Source organism: Anneissia japonica, unplaced genomic scaffold (assembly GCF_011630105.1).
Source record: "Anneissia japonica isolate Jap-2015-1 unplaced genomic scaffold, ASM1163010v1 scaffold643_len365518_cov145, whole genome shotgun sequence".
In the NCBI taxonomy this organism is placed as follows: domain Eukaryota; kingdom Metazoa; phylum Echinodermata; class Crinoidea; order Comatulida; family Comatulidae; genus Anneissia; species Anneissia japonica.
Window position 1 is genome coordinate 3489 of NW_022720534.1, and position 15903 is coordinate 19391.

A 15903-nucleotide genomic window follows, 5' to 3' on the forward strand; every position below is an offset into this window, starting at 1 on the left:
CCCCTATAATACGACCAGCGGATACAAGGATATGGCGTGACAGCAGGGCGAGGGTTTGTAATTTCAGATTATTTGTGCATCTTATAGAATTTGTTTTTTTATATTTCATTATTTAACACATTTTCTTTATTAAAATTGGGACAGCAGTTAAAAAACATTATAAAATCTGCATTTTCTCCAATCCATCTGCCAAACGAGGCCTAGCATAGGCCTCGAGTAGCAAGCCCATCAGTCGGACTTGCACGCCTTCGGGCTGCTTCCAGTCCGCTGGCCAGAAATTTACACAAAGTCGGTTCGCTCGAGTCGGTCCGCTCAAGACAACCTGGCCTAGCCAAATGACTCAGTGGACGATCCGCTCGAGTTAGCTCGACAAGACTATATAAATAATGTTCTAAAATCTACATCTTACTTCTGATGAACACCAAAATCGAGGAGGACCGAGGTACATGTAATATTGTCAATGTTTTAAAGTTTGAGGTTAAATGGTCTCGTAGTTTTTGAGTTACTCCCTGAAGGACAATAACAAATGTTACAGAGAGGCAGACCGACAGACGGAGCTCATTGCAATATCCTCACCCCACTTCGCGGGGAAAGCATAATGCGAGGGTAATTATTAGTAAACTAGTTTATGACCTTGACTTTGTATTATTATCAACACGCGCGCGCAAGATAAAAATCTTAAATTTTTTGATTTGGGATTACATACGGGTCTACAATGCAGCCTCGCTGCGTCGTACGACGAATCCAACTCGCATCCATGTGAGCAATAGATGACGCAACGCCGTCTGATGATTGTCGGTAGCAGTCTGAACGGATCGTAGCAGTCTAAACAGATCGTCATTAAAAACGATCCGTTGTGCGCGCGTCGTCGGGTTGCGTTCTTCATAGAATCGCGTCGGACGACGACTGTGGTGCGCAGTGAGTGCCCGGCTTTAGGCACCGAGTTTTGAAATTATAATCCAAATTATTATTTAAACAAGTGTATGACCTTGACCTTGTAGTATTAGTCATCTATAATTTGTAACGTTCTCGTTTTTATCCATTAAAAAGTTATATCATAATTAATATAAAAAGTTATTACAATGTGCGACAGATTTTATTACAAAGTGCGACAGCTCAGTTTATTACAATGTGTAACAGGCAGTTATTACAAAGTGCGACAACTTGATTGTTACAAAGTGCGACAGCTTGATTTTTAAAAAGTGCGATAACAAAGTGCGACAGGTATTACTAAGTGCGACGATTATTTCAAAGTGCGACACTACACGCGTGGTCGGGCGTCCGCCTAAAATCTTTTGAAATTGGTCCTGGTGGTGAAGCCCTAAACTTGTTCTTGGGCGGATCAAGAGATTTTCCAGCCCCACCATGGTTGGTGAAATTAAATGGTAAACAATCGAGCTCTTCTTTCGCCCACTGCTGGATCGAAACTGAACTCATGGGTGCACTCCTTTTCTTCCTCTTCCTTCTCTTTATATAAAATATTTCTCCCTATTTTATTTGCCGGCTTGCCTGATGAGTGCACGGGTCCTAATGCCCCTCCCCCCATCGTCAGATCCGCCCCTGATATGGTGGGATTAGTTATAGGCCTAACGTCCATGGTTAAAAGTAGTGAAAAATGTATGCCTTCTGTTGGTCATTTGTTAAATCAGCGAAGGACCAATCATCGAAGCTGAAAGAACATTTTTTCATCCTAAGTTCGCACACAACCTTGAAACCTTCACTTGTCTTGGGACAGCTGACGAGCCAATAATCTGCCAAGTACGGTATGTAATGCAAATATTTTATTGGATTCACTTTTGCATCAGTGGCACACATCAGACAATACCTCATGGTGCATCCAAAAGGAAAAAAATGTAAAGAAATTAAATCAAGTTAAAAACAAAAGGAACAACAGGAACAATAATGAATTAATGGCCTAAAGTTACAGTATGATGGAAACTTATAGAAGTAAAATACGTGAATACATAACTTGGTGTTCGAAATGGGATAGTATAATATGGTTTGCAGTTGAAATATATAGACCAATTAAATGAGACACAATTTTCTTCTTTTTAACTTACAAACCTCTGTTAAAATGTTGCACTCATTTGACGCCATTTCGTGTAAAAATAAAAAACAGCTGCTAAATCAGTGTGCCCTCGCAATTAATGGAAGGTATTTCTACATATACGGTATGTATACCTCTGTGGTTTGATATTGGCCTACCAGAAATGAAGCATATTCAAAACCCAAAATATCAAATATCGAATATGAAAGCTACATCACTGTAGCAATATACTTATGATCAGAAATTTCAAAATAGCAGATAGAAAGCAATTCAAAAATATCAACTAGGCCTATATCATATAGCTAAAAACTTAATTTAGCGTATTCATATAGAGCAGGTTATAAAGAAGCACAAATATCAAATACGGCAGCTATATCAGTGTAGCAACATACTTAAGATCAGAAATTTAAAAAGAGCTGTGTGATATGAAGCATATTTCGAATAAGAAATATCGGCTATCAAATATAGCAGCTATATCATTGTGCAACATACACAAATTCAGGTAGTTCAAAATTGCTGATATGAAACATATTAGGAATCAAAAGTATTAACTATTAAATATAACTCCTATACCAGTGAAAAACTCAAATTCAGAAACTTTAAAATAGCTCATATAAAGTATTGCAATCAAACGATATGTGTTTGCTAATGATGCTTGTAAATAATTTAAGCTAGATGTGCATTATACATATAATCTTTGAAATCATACATATCTTGTAAGTTTAAAAATTTAGTCAAACTGTTTGTCAATTAGTTTGTTTTACCTTAGAAATTATCAAATGCCATAACTACCACAAACACCTTATGTAAAAAAAAAGCACTAACAGAAATCAAAACCGTTTATATTCAGCTAGTCTGTCACTTATTTAACCAAAGGCATGAAGCTTGTACTTTCCCTTGGTGATGACAACAAAGCGACGTTTTGGGCCCCGGTAATGAACATCTGCATTTTTTTTTATGACGCCTAATCCCGGATATTTAGTGCACCCCTTCCTAAATTTATACGGAAGTGATCTGTAAACTTTGTCAGCTTTTAAAGACTTTTTACGAAATCCAAAAACAATGAAAACACGTTTGTAGGTTTTTGCTTTTATGAGCTTTTTTTTGGCGAGTTTCAAATTAATGGGCCTTTTTCTTTGATCAACGCTTGCCACGGCGATATTTCTGCCAAACTTGAAGCGTGGTGGAGATCCGTGGCAAGCTTTGATATGATACTCCTTCTTTCCTTTAAGTTTGTTGTAAACAACAATGAGCCAATCCCTCCAATAATATTTTTCAGTGAGGAATGCATAGAATTTGTTAGCGAAATTCCTATTACTCTGGCCTTTTAACAAAGCCAATTTGTCATTTAAATCGGCTTTGACCTGTTCAGGCCAAGCGATGGTCACTTTTTTGTCTACCCTTTTCATATGGTTAATTAACTTTTTAATATTTTCTTCCCAAGTTTTCTTTTCGTCTTCATATGTGGCATCTCGACCTTTGGCTTTCAGGTAGGATAAATGGACTTTCAAACCCTGTAATATTAAGTTCATAACTCCTTTCATAATTCTTTGAACTCGTCTGCGGTGGTTATCTGTATATTTCATGGCTATTTCCGGAATGTTATCCGACAGACCAGTTTGCTCCATCATACCGCGCCAGAGTTTGTATGTGGCGCTGCCGTAAGTCGACTCGTAAGCACTGATAAATGTTGCCTTCTGTCCTTGCACTGCCTCAGTTGGAGCGCTTAGAAACTGTTCTAGGCGATAAGACAAAGCCGATATTGTGCGTTCGTATTCTCCATACTGAGCTTTAAGGGATGTTTCTTGAATAAGATTTTTCACTTCATTAAATTTCGTAAACACTTTGTCAAACTTTTGGTCCATTTCGGTGAATTTTTTCTTCATATATTGCAATTCAGGAGACGGTGAACTTGGCAAGAATATGGAAATCAACGCTACTGCTGGGCCAATGGCACCCAGGAATGGACCAATATTCGATGCGATCTGACCGATTTTACCAAAAGTCTTTGACAAGTTTTCATCAGCAAAAACTTCGACGATCGCATTTCCGGCTTCTATACCAGCATTGACCATGCCAAGAACTTCATTTTCATCCGCTCCGTAGCCCCATGAAGCAAAAACCAAAACACATATTAAAGCAATATACATGTTTTTTTTTTAGCCTGAAAATAAAAAAAAAATCCATATAGAAGCTAACAGGAAATCATTTTTAGATCTACAGCACATTTGATACAGGGTTACCCTTAACACACCTACGTTTTAACATGGGTAATTTTATTTAATTACGAAACTAACTTTTAAACAAAATGTTATAAACCCAAGAAATAGTTTGCTTTTTAGGAGAGACCTGATGAATTGATCAGGCGTTAGAAACGAGGGGCGGATTTAGAGGGGGCAGGAACCGTGCCGGCACGTCCCATTATGGGTCTGCAGATATCTCATATGGTTCTCTGAAACAGTTTTTGACTCGATAACACAATGATATCACAGTTATTAGGCCTGTTGTATTTTTACCCTCGCCCTACGAAGTAGCAATAGACCTTTCCGCTAAGCCCCGCTCCCTGGTCCCTAGTCGTTCGCTACTTCTTTAGCGCACGAAAAACTATGAACATTCAATGCCACAAACATCCTACCAGGTACCCATTTATACTCCTGGGTAGAGAGAGGCAAACGTAGATAAAGTGCCTTGCCCAAGACACAAGCATCTTGCACAGCGAGAGTTTCGAACCCCTAGCCTCAAGGTTGGGAATCCAAGTCACAATCGATGCGCTAATCACTTCTACATATACATCTACACTAAAGTTGATAGAAAATGTTGGCGATTGATGCGGAAGTCTTATCCATCTGCATGGTTTCATATCGAGATTTCTTGAAAATCGGGGTAAGATCACAGGAAGGTTTCGACTTTAAAAATAGGAAACTACATTTAATAATATTAATTATTTAAGCATGGATTTCACGCCTTCCCGTTCCTGAAGTCCACAATCTGGTCTCCCCCCTCCCAGGTTCGAGTACAAATAGGCCTACAGTAGTGATACCGTCACCGGTCTAGTCAAGAGGCAATCTAAATCTGTCAATGATATTTTGGCTAATTTTTATAACATCCAGGCCATACGGAAATTAAAATAATCGCTATATAAGATCAAGGACTTTTAACTGTTACCAGGATAGGAAGCTGGCTGGTTTAAGCCGTCTAACTTGAATTAGCCTTATGTGCGGAATTGTTATGCAAATGAGCCAGATAAGCACAATCTCTGCACATGCTTAGAAAAACAAAAACTTGAACATTAACATTTTTGTACCATTCAGCTCCCGGTGGTTGACCTAAACGTTATGTAAACAGAATTACAATCAAAATAAAAAGGCATTAAACCAGTGCATTTCATGTAGTGTACAGTATTAATTCTTTTCTGAAGTTATCTACTGTTATCTAGCCATATTTACTATACGTTGATCTGAGACTAAAATATGCGGACTACCTAAACCAATCCATCCATCAATCAATATGGCTTTGTATAGTGTCAAAATATGTTCAGTAAAAATAATAATATTAAAACAAATTAAATATATGATGACAAAATAATCCACACACACAGAAGCTTCTTTATACTGTAATTGAATCATAATGATCAGAATTAATTTTCAATGGCATACATCTAACATACATCTTTTATTTAAATTCAACACCAATAGTTTGAATCTACATAGGGCCACCAAGAGAGGGAAGGAGGAAAAGATCCACAGGGCCCTAGTTTACCAGGAAGCCCATATAAATTGCAGGTAGAATTTTGTTTCCCATATAAAAAGAAATAATTACTATCATGGGCCCTCAATAATAGCATGGGTCCCCTAATAATGGGCTCCTCCAGATTGACAGGGCCCCATCAAAAAAACTGTTTGCGCCTTCGCGCAATCTTTCTCGCGTTCACGCTCGTAACTGGGGGCCCACACCAACCCTTGCCCCTGTTACAGTTTCCCCTCTTGGCGGCCCGCTAGCGGCCCTGAATCTACATAAGAAATTACACATACAATATACACATCTTGTGTAGACCTTTTTGTATTTATACAGGCCATAGCCTCAAAGTATTTAATATCTTTTTTCAAACAGAGGATAAAAGGATGTTTTTACCTTTAATGTATCAGCAAACCTAATAATTACATACAGCATTATAAATAAAAACTAAAAATGTAAAGTACACTGATGATATAAAATGGGACTTGTACAATGCCGTAGCCAGGATTTTCAACCAGTGCAGGACAATATCAGGGTGGACCCACTTTTCGCGTAAATTAAAAACAATGTGGACCCATTTTACCCAAAAAATATGAAAAATCTGAACCCATTCTTCAAAAATTGGACCCATTTCATGCATAAAAATTACATAATTTGGACCAATTTTTAAAAATTGTGGACCCATTCTTTGTGGACTAATTAGAAAAATGGTGTGGGACTGTCCCAACTGTCCCAATAACTGGCTACGGCATTGGACTTGTAATTGTTAACTTTAGAAGTCGATCGGAATGCATATCCACCAGTGAATATATAATTAGTACTTTTCATGAGTATTACAAATGTCACCAAAATTGTATAAGGATATCTATTCACACTTTCCAGTACTTATATGACAGATTGATAAGCAGGTAATATAATTTTATATTTCAAATATATTGCTATATAATTAATTAAGTAATAGATGTAATATGTTCTCAATGTTATGTATATCTATTAAAATGTTCAACATAAAACATTTATTCTTTATTTTACAATTGTTTTTTTATATTGCACACCTAATGCTGCCAACATTATTCTCTTCATTTACTTTCTTAATAATATTCAAGTTTACAATACAAGAGGTAACAAATTTCAGCACAAACTCCTATATACCAAACCCTGTAGGCCACAGTTACCATTTTTTAATCATATGAAAAATCTACTCATGACTATCCTAACTAAATTTGGTGTTTAAACATATGCATTGAAAAGCCATTTTGAATTTCAAGATTGCCGCCATAAAAACCATCAAAAAATGAATATTCTTCTGATATGTAATTCCACTTCTATTTGATGATAAATGCTAAATCTGGTGTCAAATTATATGCTATTGTGTCAACTGAGATGTCAGCTGCTATGATGGCAGCCATTTTTAAATTCAAGAAGGCTGCCATGAAAATTGCCAAAAATCAATATATAGAGAGACACAACATGTGATTAGACACGAAATTGTTGCCATTTCGGCTACGAAAAATTTAAACAATTAACAAAATATTGATTTTTCGACAATTTTTGTGGCTGCAATCTTCACTTTTAAAATGGCTGCCCTCCTACCTTATTTGAAATCATGTTTATTGAACTCAGTTGACACAAAACCATATAATTTGACACCAAATTTGAATTCCAAAATAGCTGCCATCCTAGATATATGAAACCATGTATATTGGACTCAAAGAGCCGAATAACATATGCTTAAACACCAAATTTAGCATTTTTCATCAGTGAAATTACAAACTAAAATATTCGATTTTTGAGGATATTTATGGCGGCCATCTTGAATTTCAAAATGATTACCATCCTAGCTTTTTGAAACTATATTTATTGTATTCAGAGAGCCCAAAATCATATGATTAGATCCAAATTCAACATTTTCCATAGAGGAAATGTGGAATTAGACTGAAAAATAATTTTTTTACCATTTTTAAGGCGGCCATCTTGTGTTTCAATATGGCTGCCATTTTACGTTTTCGAAACCTGTCTCATTGGCTTCAGTGCAACCAACATATATATTCATATATGTTGGTATTTTTATGTACGAATCATTACAATTCAGCTTCTTAGGAAGATGCGAATTGTAAAGTTAAAATCGCAACAACAATTCGAATTAAATTAAATGTTGTAAATCATGTTGCGTCAAAAATTAAAACTTTGTTAAAAAGCACAACATATTTTATAGGCTGATTATACGTTAAACTACAAACTATATTTCACTTTTGCTTTAACAAGATGTAAATTGTATGTTGTTGCTATAATTTATAAATCTATACCCGTTTTAAACGTTTATTGTTGAAATAAAGTTATGTAAATAATCAGTACTTGGTTAAAGATCATAACAAATTTTTAACGTTGATTCTACATTGCAATTAAAAAAAAACATATTTCAAATCAACGTTGAAAAAATGTTGAAAACATGTTGTAAATGTAATGTTAATATCTCAACCAGATTTTAAAAGTAAATTCAATGTTGAAATAATGTTGGGTAAAAAACCTAAAAAATACAATATATTCTAAACGTTGATCTTACGTTAAAATACAAACTATATCTAAACCTAACATTGAAAAGACATGTTTATGTTGTTTTCAACGTAAATTTAAATTGCGTTAAATTAATTGAATAACGTTAAATAGGCAATAGGTTTTTGGTTGAAAATTTCAATGTTGATTTTACATTAAAATACAAACTATATTTTAAAATGACGTTGAAAAGATGTTAAATTGAAAATTATCAACTAGATTTTAGAAATAATTCAACGTTGAAATATCGTTGTGTGCCTATTCAGTTACTTGTAGACATCGCACACATCTCCCACTATACATAATTTGGACTGGCTTCCCACTAATTCACGAATAAAGTATAAACTCCTCCTACTAACACTTAAAGCACTACGACTTCAACAGCAACTTACCTATTTGATCTCTTTCATAAATAAACATATTATGTGTCCTTAGCCTCCCTCCGTTCTTCTGACCTTAACTTGCTGTTTGTTTCTAACAATGTTGTCAACATGATTTCAACGTTGAAATATCGTTGTGTGCCTATTTAGTTACTTATAGACATCGCACACATCTCCCATTATACATAATTTGGACTAGCTTCAAACTAATTCACGAATAAAGTATAAAATCCTCCTTCTAACACTTAAAGCACTACGACTTCAACAGCAACTTACCTATTTTATCTCTTTCCTAAATCTTAGCTTCCCTCCGTTCTTCTGACCTTAACTTGCTGATTGTTTCTAAAATTCTTGCAGTAAACAAGGCAAATCGTTCTGAAAAGAACTGTTTTTGTTAAGAATGTCTCGTCGACGTTTAGGCTTCAATCGTCATCAGGAGAGCAGTATCTGCACAGAGTCCAAACAGGGAAATACTTATGTGATTGGATAGTGAAGCTTGCTGCTGATTGGTGGAAAGCCAAGAAGTACACCTGGACAACTAACCAATCACTCGCGAGTGTTTTCAAAGGTGTTCAAACTGTTGGCTGTCACTGGATTTTCCCCTGGAGATTTAATGGAGTTTACCACCAAGAGCGTCGGAAACGGTCCAGCTGGTCCGGTTTTGGTCGGACTAATAATTTACAACTCAATAATTATCGTTTGTAAGCTAAATTCTACTTTCTCTGACGCAATCAAACATAACTTGCACATTTAGCTTATTGAAAGTACGGAACAAATATGAAATGATTTCATTTTTACTATAGTTAAGTATCAGTAGCTTAGGCCTATTTATCATGATTTATTCAGCACGTTTCAATAGCATAATTCAAGGGTCTTCGTTTTATAGACACCCTATATGGGTGTCTACAAAACGAAGACCGAAGACCCGAAAAACGAAGACCCACATTTTTCTCCCAATCGTGATAAAATAATGAAATAGGTACTTGGCAACTGTTTTATGATGATTTTGAAATACTTTCAATAAGATAATTCAGAAATAATTGGAGGTCTTTGTTTTTCTGGTCTTCGGTCTTCTTTTTATATTTTCATTAAAAAAAATTTCACAAACAGACGCCCAAAAAATTTCGTAATTTTCTTAATTTTGATTTTGTGAAAGCCTGGCGTATTATCATCAAAATGAAAGAGAAAAAAAAATCAAAATAGGGGTCTTCGTTTTTGGGTCTTCGGTCTTCGTTTTATAGACACTTAAGAAGCAACATGCGCGTAGTCAGTAGTACACTGAGTTTGCGTAACTAATGAAAGTTTGAATAGACTTGCTTTTACAGCCGTCTAATAAACGTCACGTGATATTCAATGGCGATATAAATTGCACAATATTCTACTGCATTGTAATTGGTAAGTACTGCATAGTGTTTGGTAAGTACTGCATAGTGTTTGGTAAGTACTGCATAGTGATTGGTAAGTACTACATATTGTTTGGTAAGTACTGCATAGTGATTGGTAAGTACTGCATAGTGATTGATAAGTACTGCATAACAATTAGTCAGTACTGCATAACGATTGGTCAATACTGCATAACGATTGGTAAGTACTGGATAACGATTGATAATGACTGTATAGTGATTGGTAATTACTGCACGATGATTGTGAACTGAGGGCAGAGGAGGCGTTCCATATACCTGCATCCTTTTTTCCTGTGTTGTTCTTCATCGTTTTGCTTGGCTTGTCCGTATCATATATCAAACTGTTGAGTGTGTATTGCAATACATCAAACATTGATTTATCATTGCAGCCCTATGGAGTAGTCCTTTTAAAAGTTACTTTTATACACTGGTCTTAGTCCGTCATGTCATGTCGAAGTTTTCTATACATGACAGTTAATTAATTTTCTCGATATTAAGAGTTAGCGCACACACTCATACGCACACACCCCCACCCTCCCACACACACACACACGTTCCTCCACATATTTTTGAGGGGGTTTGTCCTCCACGTTTCGACTGCAATGTAATTTCATAACTAAAGATGATGCCTGAAATTTGGTGAAATGAGCTGCATAAATGACCCAGGTTTTAATGAAAAAGCGTTGTACAGCCTGAGTACAGTACTTTACATTTTATATAATATGGACTATTTAATTGGATATTTATTTTAAAACAGCGCCGCCAACGTCCCACCACTCACTGGAGACTTCCAGCGGGCGATTGTTTTAAAGGTAGGATAGTTTGTTAATATCTCATGAATTATTCATAATCATCCTTATAGAACATATTTTCCGCATGCGATATTTTCAAGCTTATGTCAGCCTCAATGATCAGCTGCTCTTTGCTTCGTCACGAGGGACCTACTGTTCGTATAAAAAATGAATAAATAAATCAATAAAATTTGATTTTGGGCGAATTTAGCGGATACAATTGATATAAATGCGGCTGGGTGGATGTAGGGGTGTGAGTGGAGACGGTGCGATCGCACCCCCTAAATTGTATTATGAAAAATATTTGTTATATTGTTGAAATGAATTACCGGTCAGATTTTTAAAGGTATGAGAGTGCAATTTCCAATTTCTGAATAATTCATGAGATTTTACCAAAATATCATACGTTTAAAAAAATATGCGCCCAGGGAGATATTTTTACAGACCACCCACTTGATCCCCTATATGGTTGACACTGATGGAAAAATGGTATGATAATGGCACATCTAGTTTGCCGGAAATGTCACACTCAGACAGGTGGCTGCTGGGACTTCCTTCGAATCTGCCACTGCATTTTCCCAGTGGCGAAATTTGGTTCCGATGGGCCCTTTTTCGAGAGTACAGTCATCGCACAGGTTAAGAATGCTATATTTAGAAAAATTATGACCAAATCACAATTAGTTTATATAATATAAAAGACAGTGTATTGCGAAAATAAATTGTTCAACATTTCTTATCTATGAGATGCTAATTCCTTAATGAATAAATAAAGTGCAAGAAACACGAACACATTATATATCAATCAATCAATTTATTCATCAACTTTAGGCCATTGGCCCTTTGTATACATAAAGAATCATACAATAATAGCGAACAATGTGGAAAATCAAATAGTTGTAAAAGGTTATCTATCTCCGTTCTCCTCTTAAATGCATGGTGTAAATAAATGCATATTTTTTGTATTATTAGTGGACTGTGCGAGCTCATTAAGGAAATAAAGTTATATTGTGTAGGGAAACGAACATAATATCGTGGGATGTATTTTTCTCTTAAATCACTGTATAATTTACATTTGAGAAGAGAATGTAATTCATCTTCAATATCCCCCTTACAAAAGCAAATTCTATCCTCAAAGTTAATATTTAACTTTCTACTTTCCTCAATGTTTAAGTTGTGGCTAGAAATGCGGAACGAAGTAAAGATCTTTTTGAAATATGGATTTAAATTAGAAGAAAGGTAGTTTTCAGAAGCAATATAATATTTGAATGAACAGTAACTTGGAGCCCATTTGACTCGTTAACTTGTGACTCCCATTCTTGTTGGTCAATATCTGAAGAACGTTGTTTAACAAGACTTAAAAAGCAAACATCATCACCAACACTTTGGTTAAGCCATGCATCCCCGAACCCATAATTGAATAGAAGTGAACAAACTGCGTTAGCCCAACAGTTTTTATCATTATCAACAAATCGCAATTGTTCTATATAAGCGTTATGAATTATTCTATTTCTATCGATTTTTAGAATACGTAACCAATACTTAACAAGTTTATATATTATATTGGCTCGTACACTATATCTCCCTAACTCGCCTCTTACAGCCAAATAACGGAGTTATTTTTCTGATTTAATATGAATTTACAACAATTATTTTGAACATATTCCAAATCAGCTCCTTTAATATAGCCCTACACCTCACAACAATAATTAAGAATAGGCATTACTTTTACATCAAATACCTTTAAACAAATGTCAATACTTAATTCAGGTAAGGATCTTAAACTAGGCATGAGAGAAAAAGTTGCTTTGGTAGCTTGCTCGGCAAGAACGGATTGGGTTTTTGACCATATTCCTCTGGAGGACAGTGTAATTCCTAAATATTTAAAATATGGAACAACTTCAATATATAATGCAATATGAATAACATTGACTATTTAGGTCTATTATATTTATACAAGTTGACGGACGTTGTCAAATACCTATAAAAAAAAGTTTCTAGATTCAAGAACACCTAATTGCCCCTGTTAAAATAGGAATTGGTTTTTCCTTTGCAACAGTCTTTTGTTAAAAAGGATAAAATTACATAAAAAAAATCACAAGACAAAACAACTTGGCAATGTCGAGAAATAAGATAAAATATCAACAAGTTAAACTAGTAAAGTAGTAAAAAGTCAAAATAAAATTCACTGTTTAAAACTGTATACAAATTACTATCTGTACCTCAGAAACAGACCGGCCATTTTAGCAATGATTAAAACTATAAAACCTAGCATTTTGCTATAAAATGATGACATTATGCTAATTAAACAAAACATGTGTTATGTATACACAGGGTACAGTATGCTTATTCCTCCATGAATAAATTAAGTGCAAGAAACACGAAAATAATTATATTATATAATGCAATATGAATAACAAATAATGTGTGCTATAATATTTATACGAGTTGATGGATTCTGTGAAATACATATAAAAAGGTGTGGCTTAATTAAATTAAACATGTGTTATGAATACACAGGGTACAATATGCTATGCATTATTTAGTAAAACTATTAAATGTCTGTTGAATTAAGCCAGGTGAATACGTTAGACTTTCAACTAACAGACTGCTGATATGTTATTTAGTAAACATTTCGGTTTATTAATGGCAGGAGGACCATGTATGTAAGTATTCTCATCATATGGACAGATCTACCAAGTGATAAATACTTGATAGAGCAATACGAATCGGGGGAATCAACTTTGGGTGGAGGGTCAATATAAAGGTACTGTACGTTTCTACAGGGGTTCAATTCAGGCCCTACAACGGCTCCGGTTTGGGTGGTAGGACAAACGCCAGGGGAAATCAGCAGTTTTGATTAGATACTTATTAACTGATGATTAGATACTTATCAACATACTAAGCGCCCCCCCCCTTTGTACAGAGTGTTAAAATTTAAAGCCTATTTTTGAGCCAATACAAATTCTTTTCTAGGATCACTCAAAATTAATACTTCTAAAACATGTAAATATGCATCAGTACACGTTATACATAGGCCTAATAGAACACATAGGCCTAAATCCATAAATCTCAGGCCAGGTCTTTTAAGACAGAAATGCGATACTGTGGTTCAATTTCGTTTTTATCCTTATGAAAGTTTCTTTAAATTTCTATTTAATAATACTTACTACTAATAGTAATAATAATAATAACAATGATGATGATGACAATAGTAATAATTGATAATAATATTAATAGCAATACAAAGTGAAGAAAATTGTGCTAAATGCGAAAAAAAGTTTGTTGATCATAATTATTATAGTATATATAGTTAAAGCTTAGTAAGCTATAGTTAGGCTTAAGTTGTCCTGGATATTAAGTAGATCCTTGATAAAAGATCATGAGAAAATTTTTGGCGTTTCATTTGACTATAATGGTGATGTGATGATGAATTTTACTATATAAAAGTGTCATTTACGGCCATCTCGAGAGGTACTATTTAATCAAATGTTCTCACCTCAGCCCCACCATGGCTGGGGTAGTGAAATCACGTTTTTGAAGTAGGCCTATGTAAAGTACATACTCATAGACAATTTTTTAAAGCTTTGTTTTCAATATGGCATATCACACACACATTAATAAGATCTCTATGGTTGTCAAAAATCCCTGATAAAAGATTTTTGTTGGCGCTTCACTTTGACTAATGGTTATGTGATGATGAATTTTACTAAAAGTGTCATTTCTGGCCATCTAGAGGTACTATTTACTCAAATTTTCTCACCTCAGCTCCAAACATGGTGGGGTTGAGGGGGTGTCGACTCACAAATTCCCTCCACCTTTCAAAACAGATCTGTGCCCTTCCCTGGGTATGACATTAAACTCCATCGAGTCGGCTCCTGATGTATGTCTTCGTGACTGCTGTTTTTAGGATTTGATCTGGTTTTTCATGTCAATTTTTCGTGATTATGACTATTCTGGATAAAGACTGTTTTGAGCAGAGGTGGATTCAAGGCCCCTCCCTTCATTTTTTAAGAAAAAAAAAGAAAAATATATTCAAATTGAAGTGCGAGAGTGTAATTTCCGGCCATCTAGCGATGCCCTAATCATAAATTTTCTTACCTCAGCCCCAACTGAACAGCCCCAACTCTGCGAAAAGTCCCTCCCTCGTTCACCTCTCTTTCGAATTCCTGGATCTGCCACTGTTGATTTATTATATAATAACTTTTGCGCTTATTTATAATGTGTCTATTGCAATTTTCACTTTATCCTCTCAAACAGTCCTAAGAACGTTTAGAGTTCGCTACTTCACAGGGGATTCGCCCCCCTTGACCCCGCCGGGGTCCTACGTAATTCGCATAACGGCTCCCCCCTTCCCCCCCCCCACTCAAAATCCTGGCTACTTCCCTGTTTATTTTTGGCCGGATCAATAAAAAATAACCGACGCGCCTGACCACAGGGTTGTTTTAGACGGCAATTTTTTCAAAGGTGCACCTTTGAAAAAACTGATACATTGTTTCTTTCTTATGTTTGTGTTGTGAATTTCTTGAATTTTGGTGTTCTGTTTTTTAATTTTTAGGCAATTATTTTAAAAGTTCATATACAGTCTTTTAGCTGTCTTTTTGTAATTTATATTTTTATCTGAATAAAGAATAAAAACCTTGAATACAAAATTAGAAGTCGGGAAAACTCATATCCTGCCATCTAGAAATCAACATTTTCCCGGGGAGAAGCCGAACCCGCCTTTCTTTTTGGGATTTATCGATTCATTAAGCGCATAGAGGTTAGTCTACAATATGCGCTTTATAAGTCGACAATTATTATTCATGGCAAAAATAATACGTATGAAACTACTTAATTTTGTATATATGTATACACACAAATGAGAAAAATTAACCTGCCAGTTTTCAAGATGGGAAACCTTTGAAGAACTTAAAAGTCTAAAAGACTTTTCAGAAGTCGGCAAAGCTCTTTTTCCCCATTCTGGAACCAAAGATTCCCGGTGGAGGACCCCCGGA

At 35.3% G+C, this 15903-nt stretch overlaps 1 protein-coding gene across 1 annotated transcript; it reads right to left on the bottom strand.

Moving 5' to 3' along the window:
* Positions 1-1768: 1768 nt before the first annotated feature.
* Positions 1769-9141, bottom strand: LOC117111379. The gene is made up of 2 exons (XM_033254291.1): positions 8992-9141; positions 1769-4211 (listed from the first exon to the last, which is right to left on the bottom strand). The coding sequence occupies exon 2, from the start codon at positions 4195-4197 to the stop codon at positions 2914-2916; it is 1284 nt and encodes a 427-aa protein (XP_033110182.1). The 5' UTR covers positions 4198-4211; positions 8992-9141; the 3' UTR covers positions 1769-2913.
* Positions 9142-15903: the final 6762 nt, after the last annotated feature.

Bases quoted from the DNA above. Each gene is read 5' to 3' on its own strand.
- LOC117111379 (XM_033254291.1), bottom strand. From the start codon at position 4,197: ATGTATATTGCTTTAATATGTGTTTTGGTTTTTGCTTCATGGGGCTAC.